Source organism: Hippocampus zosterae, chromosome 7 (assembly GCF_025434085.1).
Source record: "Hippocampus zosterae strain Florida chromosome 7, ASM2543408v3, whole genome shotgun sequence".
In the NCBI taxonomy this organism is placed as follows: Eukaryota; Metazoa; Chordata; class Actinopteri; order Syngnathiformes; family Syngnathidae; genus Hippocampus; species Hippocampus zosterae.
Genome location: NC_067457.1, coordinates 3,576,681 through 3,592,356, shown reverse-complemented (window position 1 = coordinate 3,592,356; position 15,676 = coordinate 3,576,681). Strand labels below are relative to the sequence as shown.

General features: G+C 53.9%; 3 protein-coding genes across 7 annotated transcripts; all 3 read right to left on the bottom strand.

Moving 5' to 3' along the window:
- Positions 1 to 286: 286 nt before the first annotated feature.
- asah2 (N-acylsphingosine amidohydrolase 2) lies at positions 287 to 4,796 on the bottom strand. 3 transcript variants are annotated; one of them, XM_052071687.1, is made up of 21 exons: positions 4,713 to 4,796; positions 4,359 to 4,496; positions 4,200 to 4,294; positions 3,976 to 4,119; positions 3,608 to 3,784; positions 3,410 to 3,537; positions 3,261 to 3,338; positions 3,074 to 3,194; positions 2,848 to 2,973; positions 2,675 to 2,761; positions 2,491 to 2,595; positions 2,338 to 2,419; positions 2,147 to 2,262; positions 1,980 to 2,074; positions 1,856 to 1,895; positions 1,669 to 1,767; positions 1,475 to 1,570; positions 1,024 to 1,173; positions 882 to 938; positions 664 to 752; positions 287 to 576 (listed from the first exon to the last, which is right to left on the bottom strand). In XM_052071687.1, exons 2-21 carry the CDS (start codon positions 4,480 to 4,482, stop codon positions 378 to 380), a joined length of 2,208 nt encoding a protein of 735 aa, XP_051927647.1. In that variant the 5' UTR covers positions 4,483 to 4,496; positions 4,713 to 4,796; the 3' UTR covers positions 287 to 377. The 3 variants fall into 3 exon arrangements, with proteins under 3 accessions (XP_051927647.1, XP_051927648.1, XP_051927649.1); XM_052071688.1 differs by having other exon boundaries at positions 3,410 to 3,423; XM_052071689.1 differs by lacking the exons at positions 3,976 to 4,119; positions 4,200 to 4,294; positions 4,359 to 4,496; positions 4,713 to 4,796 and adding an exon at positions 3,863 to 3,895.
- Positions 4,797 to 5,366: 570 nt separating this feature from the next.
- Positions 5,367 to 11,187, bottom strand: LOC127604534 (kinesin-like protein KIF20A). 2 transcript variants are annotated; one of them, XM_052071656.1, is made up of 27 exons: positions 11,054 to 11,187; positions 10,845 to 10,928; positions 10,646 to 10,765; positions 10,438 to 10,576; positions 10,178 to 10,362; positions 10,055 to 10,097; positions 9,811 to 9,956; positions 9,635 to 9,707; positions 9,434 to 9,545; positions 9,280 to 9,354; positions 9,061 to 9,207; positions 8,795 to 8,957; positions 8,385 to 8,666; positions 8,161 to 8,264; positions 7,999 to 8,089; positions 7,805 to 7,930; positions 7,484 to 7,676; positions 7,289 to 7,407; positions 7,030 to 7,161; positions 6,818 to 6,936; positions 6,539 to 6,684; positions 6,398 to 6,472; positions 6,159 to 6,328; positions 5,984 to 6,058; positions 5,835 to 5,892; positions 5,642 to 5,751; positions 5,367 to 5,560 (listed from the first exon to the last, which is right to left on the bottom strand). In XM_052071656.1, the coding sequence occupies exons 1-27, from the start codon at positions 11,159 to 11,161 to the stop codon at positions 5,480 to 5,482; spliced, it is 3,276 nt and encodes a 1,091-aa protein (XP_051927616.1). In that variant the 5' UTR covers positions 11,162 to 11,187; the 3' UTR covers positions 5,367 to 5,479. The 2 variants fall into 2 exon arrangements, with proteins under 2 accessions (XP_051927616.1, XP_051927617.1); XM_052071657.1 differs by having other exon boundaries at positions 7,805 to 7,927.
- A 743-nt stretch (positions 11,188 to 11,930) lies between these two features.
- Positions 11,931 to 15,354, bottom strand: atad1b (ATPase family AAA domain containing 1b). 2 transcript variants are annotated; one of them, XM_052071720.1, is made up of 10 exons: positions 15,198 to 15,354; positions 14,544 to 14,770; positions 14,328 to 14,426; positions 14,112 to 14,232; positions 13,829 to 14,029; positions 13,573 to 13,679; positions 13,413 to 13,502; positions 13,176 to 13,226; positions 12,939 to 13,069; positions 11,931 to 12,838 (listed from the first exon to the last, which is right to left on the bottom strand). In XM_052071720.1, exons 1-10 carry the CDS (start codon positions 15,280 to 15,282, stop codon positions 12,718 to 12,720), a joined length of 1,233 nt encoding a protein of 410 aa, XP_051927680.1. In that variant the 5' UTR covers positions 15,283 to 15,354; the 3' UTR covers positions 11,931 to 12,717. The 2 variants fall into 2 exon arrangements, with proteins under 2 accessions (XP_051927680.1, XP_051927679.1); XM_052071719.1 differs by having other exon boundaries at positions 14,544 to 14,766; positions 15,198 to 15,307.
- Positions 15,355 to 15,676: the final 322 nt, after the last annotated feature.

Here is a 15,676-nt window from a genome sequence, read left to right as displayed (position 1 = left end):
CTATATTGTTTTTTTCGGGCCAAAAACGCCTTACTATACTATGTCGTTTTTTTCGGGCCAAAAACGCCTTACTATACTATGTTGTTTTTTTTCGGTCTCAAAACGCCTTACTATACTATGTCGTTTTTTTCGGGCCATAAACGCCTTACTATACTATGTCGTTTTTTTTCTCGGGCTAAAAACGCCTTACTATACATGGTCGTTTCATTGTTACTATTATTATTAAAACCTGATGTGTGTGTGTGTGGGGGGGGGGGGGGGTTGGGGGGGGGGAGAAACAATCTAGAACAAGCATGCTGGCGTGATTGCTTCCAAAGTGATTTAATTGGCATGAAGAGTCGGAATTGCTGCATCCAAAGAGGACAAGACGTAAGTGCTCACGAGGAGTAAAAAGTACTGATGACCCGAAAGACGTCGGACGTGCCCTGGTAGGGCGTGATGACCGGTCGCAGGCCTTTCATGCTCTTGTAGTGTCCAAAGTGTTTGATCCTGTAGGACGCTGCGGCGGCGTTTGTCGGGATGTGCCACTCCACCGTGGCGTTGCTCTGCCGATCGGAGCCTTTCAGCCAGCTGAACCTGCAAGGGGGGGGTGCGCGGGCGACACTTGCTCAGCCTTCCCGTCGTCGCTGGCGGCCGAACGGCGCTTTGCGCGCACACACACACCTGGTCTCCCACGACGCGTCGCTGTGGACCAGCGTCCAGGTGTCGCTGTCGTTGTCGTGCATCTCCACGGCCACAAAGTTTTGGTCTCTCTGATGACAGAAAGACAAACCCGGAGAGAGCAATCAAACCAGAAAGCCGACCCCCCCCCCCACACACACACACACACACCCTAAAAAAATAGACAAGACAACACAAGCAGACGAGGAGTGTTTTCTCACCACGTCTCCCGAGTGTCTGGGGTTTCCTGCCACAAAGGTGACGGACACCACGTCACCCTGGAAACCAAACCCCGCCCACCAGGGCATCCGTCATCAGACTTCACCGACTGTGCACGTGTGTGTGAGTGTGTGTGTGTCATACCTGTCTGTAGATGGGAAGTACCTGCTCCAGGACGTCTCCAAAGCTGCTGTTGACCGGTTTCCTGTCAATCGCCGCTGCGGCCATCAGGTTGAAAAGATTCTTCTGAAAGAACGGAGGCGGCGGACCGGGTGGGAGCGACCCAACTTGGTCCTGCAAGATGACATCATCACTCCAGGCGGTCATTTGGGATTGAAATTGTGATTCCAAACCACACAAGTTTTTTTTTTTTTTAAATCTCGGTTGTCATTATGATTCCCGCCACTCGAGCTAACCAATCAGAAGCAAGCTGCTGTTTTCGGGTTAGCATCACAGGGTCCCCTCGAGCCTTTCGCCAACCACTAGTCCAACGTGCCGCCCTATCCCCATTCTCATCTTGTCGCATACGTCGACAAACACGCGGTCAAATCTTTCGACCGGTTCTCTCGCGAGACGACGGTCGGGGGGTTCTCACCCGAGCGATGGCGCGCGCCAAGTCGCCGAATTTCAGGTTGTACGCGCTAAGCGTGTGCGGGCCGTAGATGGTTGAGGCGCCCTCGTACCTCTGAACCTGGACGATACACCTTCATCATCATCATCATCGGCCTACTGACTTCACATTTTGCAGTGTGTGCGTGTGCGTGTGTGTGTGTGTGTGTGTGTGTGTACCTGGTACTCCTCATATGTGCTTATGTAGTGCGTGTACACATTGCTTAGGCCTGCAATCACCACATCCACGCCCGAGAATTCTCCGTTCGACTGAAGTGCCTAACGAGCACACAATTTTTGACAAGGTATCAAGTAGGAACTTCGGACGCGTGCGTCCATTTTTGTGTCTGCGTCTGTGAACGCTTACCTGCTGTACAGCTTCTCTCAACCTTCTGCCCGCCATGGTGCTGTCTCACACGCACACACAAACACAACCTCATCATCGTTGTCGCATCGCAGCCCCGATTTTGTGCACGAGCGTTTGTTGTTACGTCATCTCCCCGGGAACAGCGACAACCGCGACGGATCCGACGGTGACGATCTGCACGTCAATGATTTCCGGGTGCCATGGCAACGGCCAGTTCATCTGCACACGCAAAGGCGGCCCCGTCGTATCACATTTATGACAATTTGAAGAGCGGGCGACGCCGGCGCTCACCTCTCCCGTGCTGAACAGTATCGGTTTGGGCCGGTGACATTCCTGCGTCTGATTGGACGGCCGGCCCAGGAGGGTGTCGCGGATGCCGTCCCAAAACGGGTCGCCCTCCACCGCCCCTACAAAATATTTGTTGACGCTTATTTGAGGTGCGATTGCTTTACGTGAGATACTACAACGCATGAGAGAGTGACCTTGAGTGAAGTTGAGGTCTCCTCCTCCGTCTGTGGTGCCCGCTGCAAAACTGTGACCCAGCGCCGGCTTGCACGTGCTCACCTGCGCGCGGCGTTAGCAAAATGCGTCGTTAGCTCGTGCGCACGCGTGGGCGCGCGTGTGCCCCTACTGACCGCGTGCGTATCATTGACGTAAACCGCGACGTCCGTCATGTTGACCCACTGATGAGCTGAATGAATGAAGCCCGTCACTTCCTCAACCGCATCGGCGTAAAGTTCCTGCAAGCACACACACACACACACGCGCAAAGGTCGCTAAAAGGTCACATCTTTCCCTCTCACACACGCACACACGCACCCTAGCCTTCTTGAAGATGTTGTGTCCGATGATTCTGGTGCTGTCAAACATGTCCTCTCCGGGTCCAAACGCTTGACACTCTTTAGTCTGAAACACACACACACACACAAACAACTTCCTGTTTACTCTGCGCGTGCATGTGTGTGTGTGTGTGTGTGTGTGTCCATGTTTACCCCTCCGTCAGGACACGAGCTGTTCAAGTAGTCGCAGGCTAATCCAGAGTTAACACAGTGAGGACCTTCGATGTTTGGACTCACGTCGCCGAGGTTACTGGAGGAGAAAGCAGCCACGAAAGCTCCCTGACACACACACACACACACACACACACACACGGAGGGTCAGATTCCAGACTCCATCGCAAGAAGGCGATTCCCAATTTGGACTTCAACTTGACGTCACCTGTCCCGGTAGCGCTGCGGGGTTCTTGTGGTTCTCCATCAGGTAGGCGGCGTAGCCCAGGTTGTCGCTGCTCACCAGACGATTGGTCGTCTTCATGCTGACCGCGTGCACGGCGAACCAGCTGGCAGAGGGACCAATCGCGGGAGTCAGAGATGGGCCGGGCCCATATTGCCCTCGCCACGCTCACCTGAGCATGCCGATGCCGTCTCCGTCCGCGTCGGTGAACTTGACGAGCACAATGTCCCTGTCCACGTCGTCTTCATACCTGAAGGGGGCGATCAAGAGTCGGTTGACGGGCGCCGCGTCGCCGTCGGTCGACCCGTGGGATCCGCTGACCTGTTTCGCTCGTCCTGCGGGTTGTTCCGGTAGGAGTGAGGACTTCGGTTGACGCTGCTGGCGTCCACGCGCCCTCGGTTTTTGTAGATCCGCCCTGGCCGCACGGTGTCGTGGGCTCGGTCTATACTCTGGAGCGGTACATTCACACGTTGAGACGGAGCCCGATGTCGGCGGGCAGCCGAGCGAAGCCGGTCTCACTTTGACGATGCCTTTGACCAACGGTTGGATGGACGCCTTGAGGTAGCCTTTGCTGCTCATCATGAAGAGCGTGTACTGGAAGTAGCCGGCCGGGCCCGAGTGCGTGTGCGTGCCGCTCAGGACCACGTTGTCCTGCCGGTACTGGTTGCCGTATTTCACCTGCAGGGCCTTTAGGACCTGCATTGAAGTCCACGTGATTTGTCGTAAAGCACCGTGTGTGTGTGTGTGTGTGTGTGTGTGTGCGTGTGTGTGCACCTCCAGCCTCAACCTCTGCGAGACCATTCCCACATCCACGGATCACTTAAAAAGTGGTCCCCACAAATGACATAAACCGGTTTGTGTGTGTGTGTGTGCGTGTGTGTGTGCACCTCCAGCCTCAACCTCTGCGAGACCATTCCCACGTCCACGGCGACAAAGACGACCCGACGGCGGCCGTCGTCGATGATGAAGGCGCGACTGAACAAACGGGTGTGAATGCCCGCAGCCGTCTGCTGAGGGTTGGCGTAGCCCATCTGACGCACAAAACGCACACGCGTCAGCCGTTGCCACGCGGCCGACGAGAGGCGGCGCAAACATAGCGAGTCAAAGCCACCAGGGGGAGTTCGGCGGGCGGTCCGGTGCAGTCGGCGCGTCCGACTCCAATCCGGAATGTTGGTTCTGGACTGGGAGGAGGAGTCGGGGCAGGACCTAGCGCGAGCATAAAAATCTTGAAGAGGTAAACATCGCGGTTTAACGTTAGCGGCGTACTCACAGGTGGTTGCGGTGCGCGTTGCCGTCATGGCGATGAGAGCAACGCTGACGGCCGTCATGACCACGAAGAGGACGGCCAGCGTCGCCTCCAGCATGGACAGAACGCAAGCTTTCCCGGCGGCCATCTTGTGGGGTCAAACTGGTGAAAGGAAAACGACACGGCTGACACTCGGCGGTTTGGTTCCAAAAGTCATCTTCACTTTGCCACGCGATAAGGACACACGAGTCGAAACAGGCGCAGGCACATCGAAACACGCGACAACACAAAACGCCTTCGCCCATTTCACACACCAGAAAATGAGACAAGACAACGATACAGGACAAAAGTTTACGAGGCAAGAAAACCACAACTCACGCGTGACTCGGCGCTCGATGGCTGGCGGCGAGTTTCGCAGCGGCCGGCGATATCGTGCGCTTCCCGGGCAAAGTTCAAGGTTGTAAAGCGACGCTGATAAAACACAACTTGTTTTGCTTTTACGACTTAATTCGATCTGAATTAGTGGCATCTCGCGTGTGCGATATCGTCGGCCTACGGCGCCACGCGAAGGTGCACGGGCGCCTGCGAGGACCTCGCTCTTATGTGGGAGTCTTGTCAATGCTACCTTGCAAAAGTCTGAGCACCCCAAGGATGGTAAATGGTCGGTGAGAAAGTCACGTACTTGCCTCATCAAGCGTCGAGTTCTTCGGGAGGATTTCGCAGGCGTTTGAAGATTCCATAAAGATGGCGGCTGTCGTCATGTCGATAGTCGACATGTTCTTTGGTGAAAAGCGCCAAAAAATTGCCGGATGGCGTCAAGGCCGTGTGACTTTCGGGACCCACCCGTGCTCATGGGTCAGTCGGCAGATCTTCTTCTGGCCGCAGGTTGGCTGGCGGACGTGACAGGAAGTGAAAGTACAAAACTGTCGACCTGCTTCGTTCCCAACCGAGATTTGACATAACCAAGTCCTAAAGTGTTGGATTTCATGTCTTTGTTTTGCCATTTTTTCCCCCAAAAAACGTGCGATGGAGTTTGGGAATGCTCACATTTTATTTCCTTCAAGTCAAAAAAAAAAATCTTCAATTTACAAAATTGACAAGGAGGTGATTTCAAACCCGTCCTGAAATCTTCCCATCGGATGAGGTCACTTCCGAGAACGCAGCTTGCGCCTGATGATCATTTGATCGCTTTCCTTTTCACTTGGGTCTGCAACCGCCACGGCCGCCTGAACGCGCAACACAAACCCGCGTCAAGGGAGGAGCCGAGCGCGGGCGCAAACGCTCGGCGCGGGCGCAAACGCACTGACCGGATCTGGCGACGTTTCAAGCACGGCGGCTACTCCCTTCCCGTAAAGCTTCCTCCGCCCTCGCTTGGGTTTGGTTGCCGTGGTGACAGAGTGTCCCAAATCGCTTTCGGCTGAGTGCGACAAACAAATGACCGAGTGTGAACGACGCGGCGCTCCCTGCTGGTCACAGTTGGAACTGTCGGGAGATTCTCACCTGGGCTGCTCAGGATGTTCGCTCGCTTGTTTCGCTTGCTGTCACTCGACCGCAAGCCCTGAACACACACACACACACACACACACACACGCGCAAACATGTCAAAGTTGGCGTTGGAAAATATTTCCTAAAGTTTCTACGTTTCCCACCTCCACTTGGCAGCTTTTCCTTTTCTTCGGTGCGCTTTGGTCTTTTGATTCGGCGTCGTTCAATGGACAGCAGAACTGCGCACATACACACACACACACACACACACATCTGTTATTGTGCCGCCGCCGTGATCATCATCATCGTCATCATCAGTGGGCCCGTTGTCATGGTGACCTGCAAAAGCGCTTCATGTCTCCGCCTCTTCCGGCTGTCGTGCAGCTTCTGAATTTCTTCCTTGAGCTCCTCCACCAGGGCCAGGGTCCCCATGGTCGGGTTCTCCTTGTTCTCCTTCTGCTCCTCCTCCTCCTCGCGCCGCCGCACTTGGGCCATGACGCACTCCAGTTCTGATGGCGGCAAAAAGTGAGTACAGAGAATTACGGGGCAACCGGCCACTCGGGAGACGTCATCCTCACCTCGTCTCATGGCGTCCGCCTGTTTCTCGAGGTCTTCGACCAGCTTTTCCTTCTCACGCAGGACGCGCTGAAGAGCTGACGGGTGCCCGCACACACACATTAGAAGACCAACGGAACGTGCACAGGCAGGCACGCGCTCACCTTGCCGTCGCTTGTCATCCTCCTCCGTCTGCCTCCGCAGAGCGGCGGCCTGTCGCTCAAGCTCCGCCCTCAGCTCTCCGAGCCGGTGGCAGTATTCTGCCTTCTGATTGGCCAATTCCTCCCTGAGCTGCTCACACTTCCTGTCGCTGCAGAAAGAAGCGACCGGGTAAACGAGTAAGGTGAAAAGCTTATTAGTTGGAGTTGGGTAAGTCACGCAGAGCCCACAATCTGAAATCATTCCACCATCATTGAACTTGTCGGTAATTTTGTCATTCATACCTGCACATCTTTTCTTGCATCATTTCCTGGATGACTTTGGACTTGTGGGCGGAGCTCTCCACAGCCGCCTGGCACTCCTTCCGCAGTTGGGCCATGTTGGCGTGGAAGGTGCTCAAGTCCTCGCCCTCCTGAATCCACAATCGTTGGATCAAAGCGTGGCGCCGCCCCGGACGTACGACCGCACGCTTGTCGACGACGACGATAACCTCCACTTCCTGTCCCTTGGTTTTGGCATTCCGCTGGTCCTCGAGGTGCCGGAGGCGGGCCTCGGCGGCGGCCAACTGATCCTTGGCGACGGCTGCGCGCTGCGCTTCCTCTCGCAGACTGCGCTCCAAGGAACTGGCCTGGCGGCAAACAAACAAAGGAAGGAGGGTGGGAGAGATGAAAAGACGACAAAAAATACAAGGCGCGAGACAACCAAAAAGAAAGACAAAGAAAGCCATGAAAAGGAAAAAACTTTTTTTTTCTGACCTGCGTCTGCAGCGCAAAGATTTTGTCAACGAGCGCGTGGTTGCTTTGAGTCAGTCGGCAACTTTGGCGTCGCGGCGACTTGGCGGGCAACGACGAGGCGCCACACTCGCCCTCTTTCGCTACACCCAGGAAGGAAGCAGAGAGGAAGTGACATCAGCGCCGGCCCATTGGCCAATCGCCTTCGTGCGCGCCTACCCGGCAGCCTGGCGCCGACGTCAGGCGAGTTGTCCTGCCGCAGGTTTTCCGGGCCGCCTACGGGGAGCGGCCGTGGGCCGGCGAGCGACAAAGCGCCTCGCTCGGCGCTCCGCCTCCGTCCTTCCTCCTTGGTGTCATCGCCGTCCTCCTCTTTGTCATCGCCGCGCCGCTTCCTGGCGGACGCGCGGTCAACCTGCTCGCTCGGACGACGACAAAATGAAAGGACCAAAGAAAGACAGAAAGAGACAAAGTCAGTTGGCGTCGCGGCGAGAGAAGGAGGGGCGGGACTTGTCGCGGGTCAACGCTGAAGAAAGCGCTCACCTGATTGGCCAGCAGCAGTTGCTGTTGCACGCTCTGAGCATCCGCTCGGATCTTCTGCAGGTCTTGTCCCACCAAGCTGAGGACTCCCTCCAGAAGCGCCGCCGCCTGCCCCTCCTCCTTGTCCTCCTCCACAGTGGCATCGGGTTCTGTCAGTCGGCGCCGCCGCCACGCGCGCACACCACAGTTGCACTCACCCGTGCGGTCTGGCTGAGCAGGTTCTTGAGGATCTCCAGCCTCCTCTCGGCTCGCTCCTCCAGGATCTCTCGCTCCTTCTCCAGACGCTCGCTGGTCAAGGCGCAAGCGGTGAGTGGCCGTTGCGCCGGTGCGGGCGTGGCCCGCTCGGTGCCGTGGCTCACCTGTAGTCTTTCTCCATCTGCTTGAAGATCTCCATGAACTCGGCGCAGACTTCCTCTCTGATCTGAGCCTCCGCAACCAAACGGAACGCCGCCTCCTTGTCCGACTGGCATGAACACAAAACGATGAGATAGCATCAAAAGCCTTCCGAGCTATTACGCTAATAATGCGCAGACCCCAAAGAGACACTGGCCACTTGTCACGCTAATAAAACAAGACCCTCTACCTTGTCCTCTTCCTCCATGGTGCCCTCCCCTTCGTCATCGTCGTTCTCATCTGCTGCCTTGAGCACCGTTTCCTCCATGCCACTCTCGTCCTCCTCCTCCTCCTCCCCGTCGTCCTCCATGACGTCCTCCAAGGTGCTCTCCCAGGCTACCATGGAGCTTTTGCGTCCGTGCGCCAACACGTTTCGGCGCTGGTCGGCCTCGTTGATGAGGACGGACACATCCATCGCCGACCTGAGGGAGGCGTCGTCCAGGCTGGCCGGCCTGGAGTTCAACATCACCACCTGGAGAACCGCCAAGAAAAAGAAGTGAATGGAATGAGAAAAAAAAAGCTACGTAGCTACGGAACGGGAATTACTTCACTTCAATGGCCAATAAAAGTTAAGAAAAGAAATAAAAGTGCGCCAGCAACCTTCTGGGCCAGGGCGGAGAACTTGAGGACGTTGAGCGTCTCGTCCACGCAGGACAAGTTCTGGTTGATGTTGACCACCATGGACACTTTGCCGCCACTGCAGAAGAAGACCTGCAGGAAGTGGGTCAGCTTGGACTCCCTGAAGGGAATGTGCTGCTGGAACCTGCGCGCAAATAATTGGTCGTGAAAAAAAAAACTATTCATGCTGCGAGCGGTGACGAACTGGCCCTGACACCCCCCCCCCTTTTTTTTTTTACGTCGCTGACTTGGCACTCTGCTTGATCCTCATCGCGTTGATGCACTTGCCGAGCGCAAGGAGCGAGCTGTTGATATTTCCTGCCTCCTTCAGGCGTTCGCCCGTGTTGCGGGTGCGCGAGCAGCGTTCCGACCCAGCCAGGTCGCACAACACCAGCCTGCGCACACAAAGGCCGTGGGTGGGTGGGAGTCGGGCGGGCGGGCGGGGCGGCAGTGACGGCGGCGCTCACTCGCTGACGCCGAGGAACCTGGGGACGGCATCGGCGGCGTCCACCCGCAGGATCCTGACGGAGAAGATGCTGTGGCTGCGCAAGCAAAGGAGGAGCACTGGTGATCTCATGCGCAGGAACAGGCGGGACGCCGCGAGCCGGGCGGCAGATTCACCTCCTGCTGGACTGCTGGTTGAGTCTGGTGGAGGCCAAGCTTTGGTTCTTCTTGCCAATCTCCATGACCTTGAAAGCCTCCTCGGCGCCATTCACCTGGACCCACTTCAAGTCTGCAAAACAATAACAACACACATACACAATCACTCACTCAAGTGTGTCAGAGTGTGTATGAGTGTGTGGCCGTGTGCCCGCACGTTACCTTTGATGAAAGAATTTCCTTTGACATCTTGCGACAGACGTAGCGTCGTCCTCTTCACATGTCCACCGGGGAGCTGAACATCGGGTCACATGACCCCATCAGCCAATCAATGGAACTCACCGATTTACACAGCACCTTCAACGTCACCCGTGCGTGTGCGCCTGCGGGCGAGGTACCTGCTCCAGAAGGTCGTGAATATTGTCGTTGTAAATCTCACAGAAGGAAACCCAAACAGAAAAGCGAACGTCGGGCGGCACGTCCAGGCACATGCTGTCGCTCTCGGATATGCTGTTGACGCTGCAGTCGGAGCTCAGGGATGAGGCTGACGCACACACAAACAGTTAGCTGATGTACTGAGCAAAGTTCACATCACAGTGGCTAGAACAAATATGCCTTTGGGGAGAAAAAAAAGTGAGCAACCCTCAAGAGAAGTCGATCGGGCAGATGTCCCATTTTTGTCATTCTGCAAAGACAAACAAGAACACAAACACACTTAAAGGGAAAGTCAAGTGATGTTTTGAGGACGGGCGGCAAGCGGCCGACCTCTCGGACGCTACGCAGCAGACTCAGTTTGCCGGCCCGCTCAGCTCTTTGCTGATCCGGAGTCAGTCGGGTGAAATCTCGACAGCGGTGGGGTTTCAGCTCGCAGCCGGCGTACAAACGACCTTCCGTGCTGTTGAAGATCACCCACAGGCACCGCGGCAGCAGGCCGCTGTCGTGCTCCGGGCCTGAAAACAAAAACGTGCAATGAGACGGCCGGATCGGTACGGAACGTCGGACAAATGGCTTTTTTGCGCTCTGACCGAGGAAGGTGAAGGTTTTCCCGGCGTTGGTGATTCCGTATGTGAAGAGCAGACAGTTTTCCCCGTGCAGAACTTCTTGCACCAAACCCCGAACCGATCCCTCAAACACTTTCCTCTGACTGGCGTCTGGTCCAAAGACCTGACAGGAAGTGACATCGCCTCACAGGTCATCAAGGTAATTGGAATGTGTGCATGCGCATGAGTTTACCTGGGTGAAGGTAAACCTTTGAGCAGTTTGTGGAGGGATCTTGTCACCCTGCCTCTTGGACTGGCTGCTCCTGGGAGCTTTGATGGCCACAGAGTGAGGTCCCTCGATGACCAGGCAGTCCTGAGCGGATTCGCCACGCAACTCACACCTCTGACACCCTCAACCCATTCAGTCGATATGCAATGTGTGCGTGTGTTACCTGCAACTCTCCACTCTCTGCCCCCGTGAAAGGTCGAACCCTGAGGTAGACCTGCAGGTTCTCCGACCGACTCTGAACTTCAGCCTGCACAAAGACCAGGCTGATTGTTACTGATCACAAGCGATCAATAAGAGTCACAACCTTTTGGCTGTCCCCATTTCAAACCTAATCACGGGTTTTGCCATGATTACTATGCAAAGGATCATCACCTGCTTTGGCAGAGCTGAGAATTCATCCAGCAAGTCTCGCTTGATGTCTCCCACCTCCACTGGGCCGACCCTCACCGGCTTCCAGCCGGCTAAACAAGACTCCATCATCGGGACCTATATGCACACACACACACACCAGTTAACGTGCTTTCAATTTTTTCAAAATTCAATTCCCAAGTGTTTGATGTTCTCTATTAACTAATTTTCTTCTCTGGTGACAAACAAGGTTTGATGTACAAATGCAACGAGACCTCACAGAACCCAACATGAGCAAAATTGTTTCTTAGGAGCGTAGTAATTTAAATCTAGTCAAAAGAGTTAAAATCACAATCACTGTTTATTGGGCGGGGGGGCACATGAAGTCTCACGAGCTCAAGATTTTTTTTCCAACATCGACGTACAACTGTATAAGCGCTGCTGTTGTTAGCATTAGCCAGAGCTAGCCAGCTAACAATCGCGCAGGGCCTGTATGTACATCTAACCCGTTTGAAGTAAATGTTTGTGTGTACTGTCGAATACATGTGTGACATGTGAATGTTTTCCAATAAAGCTCAACTCACAGAGGAAATTTTGGGCAAGCCCACGACGATCACAGGACTCGCTAGCTTCTCCACCGTCCGCGCTCGACTTTTAAAAATGTAAGCAAACGAATCCACCAATCCATGAAAATGATACGACGATGACGTCACAAATACGCGACGTTATTTTTCTTTAGGTCATTTGACGGTTGGTATACCAGCGATTTGGTGATTACCGCCACCTATTGGACTGGAGTGTTGCGAACTAGCAAGGCAGAAAAATCCTGTTTCCTTTCAATCAACGACAAACAGCTTATCTCACTGTCATTTTTAACAGTACTAAGAATATTTCTCAGTACTACACGCAATTAATTTATTTTATTTTATCCAGGCAAACACGATGGTGATGCCAAGAATGACTTAAGATTGACAGCATTTATTAGCTGTTGTTAGCATTAGCATTAGCCAGAGCTAGCCAGCTAATAAGCTGTTGATTTTGGGAAAGGGGTTTCTTCTGCTCCAAAACCATTTTGGACCCAGTTGCAGTCCTCATCGGTTAAGTCCGTGGGCACATTCATGTAGAAAACATCATTTTGGTTCCAATTCCACTCGTCCCGGTCTGTGCAATTGGCCGCCTCATTTGAGTAGTGTGGCGTGACACCACACCCTTGCCGTTCTTGCGCATTGGGGTACAGCCTCAGTAGATGCAAACATGTGTTACTCTGGAATCTTCACATATTTGACTGAGTTGGCACAATGCTGCTTTTACTAATAATCATATTTTTGCTTGTTTTAAAATTGACAGGTCAAGCATTTCAAACAAAGCAGGGAGCGGTTTGCTCTTTTCAACTCAAGAGTTAAATAACAGGAATATCTTAAGTTAGTTGACAAACCTCCCATCAGAAAAGACACCAATCACAGCAATGCCATAAATAGGAAAGATCAATTCGCTGTTTGACAGTTGAGGCATTGTTGAAAAAGGACTTTTCAGAGTAAAAGTTCCATGAAGAAGAGAAAAGACTTGAAGGTCGTTTGCTGAACTGATCAAGAATGTGCTTGCCGTTCAAAAATGTTGGCACGTGAACATTTGACTGGGTGGAAATGCGAGCGGTGACGCAGCGGGCTTGTGTGTTTGGGAGGAGCCATTCAGTCCAGAGCAGCGTGCAGGAGGGCGCCGTGACCCCCCGCCGTCTTGGATTTCTTCATCTTGGCGATGGCCCTCTGAAGATCGGAGGCGTGAATGGGACGGATGCAATCCTCTGATGGGCTGAAAGTCATAAACGGCGAGATGGTAAGGACGCAACATGTCAAGAGAAACATCAGGGGGCACCGCCTGGGGCTACATTGTGGAAGGAGGCGTGACTGACCCGTCGCCGCCAGTGTGCACAAAGTCTCGAACGCACAGCAGGGCGCCGTCGCGGCACATCTCCCGAAGGTCGCTGCCGGAAAATCCTTCCGTTTGCTTGGCGATCTCCAAAAGCTCCACCGACTCGTCCACCTGCGGGAAGAGGGAAGGAAGGAAGATTGGTTCGAAGGCACGCCAAGCGACACTCAGACGAGTGGCCGGCGAGCGAGTGACGAGGACGGCGACCATGTGAACTCACGCTCTCGTTTTCCAGGATGAGTTTGAGGATTTGCTCTCGCTGATGCAAACTCTACAACGCAGAAAAGAGCAGAGACAAGGCCAAAACTGTGACTGCACCTAATGCATTGTCCTCCTTTGTTGGCAAGGCAGCCCACTGGCGCATCAGCGCCAGGAGCTGACCTTCGGGCTGGGTAAACCTGACCGTCTCACTCAAGTCCCGGCGCGGGTACGATCACAAGAGGGTGTGCGTGCATACCGGCTGGTTGATGTGGAATCTGGTTGGCATCCTCCTCAAGATAGCCGAGTCCAGATCTTGCGGTCGGTTGGTGGCGCCCATGATGATCACCTGACAAGAGCAACGGGCGTGCTCAGGGAGGGCGGCGGCGCCAGCCAATGGCGGGATGCTTCCGGCTCACCTGACAGCGGTGGTCGGTGTCCAGGCCGTCCCACAGACTCATGAACTGCGCCTTCATCATGGCCGTGGCCTCGTGGTCCGAGCTCGAGCGATTCCTCAGGAACGAGTCTGCGTGCGCACACACATATAAAAAAATTGGCCACATATTGCACGACCAACTTGGACCTTTTTCAGCTCTCTCATCAATGCCGCCGTTTGCCACCCATGTCCGTGAAAGCATTTGTTGGCTATGCGCTGGGTGAAGACGCGTTTGTCACCTATCTCGTCGATGAAGATGAGAGCGGGCTGCAGTTTGATGGCCAAGGAGAAAACGGCGGCGGCGAGCTTCTGCGATTCGCCGTACCACTTGTCCGTCAGCGTGCTGGGCTGCAGGTTGATGAAGCGAAAGCCCGCCTGCTTGGCCGTCGCTTTGGCGATCAGCGTCTTCCCGCAACCCGGCGGCCCGTACAGCAGCACCCCTGTTACCGTGACAACCGCGTCATGATGAGGAGAAGGAGGAGGATGATGATGATGCTGATGAAGAGGAAGAGGACCTCCAACCTTTGGGGGGCTGCAGCAGTCTGGAGCTTTGGAAGAGATGTCGTTTTTGGACGGGCATGATGACGGTCTCCTGGATCTCGGTGATGACCTCGTCAAGACCGCCGATGTCACGCCAGGACATCTGTCAAACAAACCCAACACGAGAATAACGTGACGCGACATGACAGGGTGCCCGCTTAAATGTTTGTGTGTTTTAGTTTGAGCGTTCATAGTTACCTGCATGGTGAGGGGGTCGACCAGGTGGGCGGCAATGCTCATTTCGTACTCGGACAGCTTGACGTCTTTGACGCCGATCTGCCGCATTAGCTTCTCTGCCTGACAGACGCATGGACAAGGAAAAGTATTGCTGTGGCACATTGTCATGGAAGCGATTGCAAAGCTGAGTCATTGCAAGATCCCTGCTAAAACTGCTGCTCGCACGGATCAACTGACCTGTTTCTGCGCTTCCACCTTCTGCTTGCGCGTGGGGTCAATGGCATCGACCATCCACTTGATGGTGAAGTAGGTGACAGCGCCAAAGATGGTCAGGCGGAACAGGAGCCCCAGCACCTCGTTCCTGCCCAGGGGCCGCGCCACGTGCTCCACTGGAAGCTCCCTCAGAACCATCCTGATGTGACCAAGCCCACCACTCACCTCCAGAGGCTCACACTGCAAACTACCTGATGCACACAATCAACTCAAGGTCAAAAGGACATTTCAACATGGCTCCAATGGCTGGCATACACGCACAAGACGACACCAATTATTTTAATAACATGAATCATCACGTCACATCTGTTCACCTAGCTATCCATTTTCTATTCGTCTGTCTTTATGCTCCGATGTAGCTGCCTATTCAAAAACGAATATAAATTAATTGTTCTTTATATTTCTCCATCTTTCCGAGGCGATTCTCCGGTGTCAAAAGCGACAGTAGTGTTCGCGCTGTTTGAGTTAGCGTTTAGCATGAGGTTGACCTTCCGGGCTCTCCGCTACCACAAGGGGGCTCTCCAGACAGTCACAGAGAACGTGCTGAATAAAATAACAACAAGCCGAAACACAACTAAAATGTATTAGTGTTCACTTATGTGTCAAAAAGAAACGTACAGCGTGTTGACGACACTCGATTGTAGCTCAGCCGTTGTCCTGCAGCTTCCGACTTCTTCTTCTTCGTCTTCGTTTTCAACAGCATACGGTCTCATGAAGCCACCTACAGGCCGCGCATGTCTACTGCACAATGACGTCTACCTTTGTTTGACCAAATCGCCTGCGTGTATGCGTTTTTGTGAACATGTTTATCTGCAACAAACAATACAAGTGAGTCGTCATCGCTCCCAACCAGGGTCTAAGACCGCAACTTACTCGATTTGAATGAACAGTCCAAAGTATCTTGCCTGTTTGGTACGAACAGGGTCGTTTCTTCTCTTGAGACATTGATGTGTGGAGCTTGGCACCTACCTGTGGCCATAGCCAAACTCTGGCAGATTTTACTTTATGGACCTGTATTTGGAACCTCTGAAGATTTCAAATAGTAGCCTTTGGATCCTTCAAGTTATATTTCCACTAATGAGGGAAATTAATGTTTG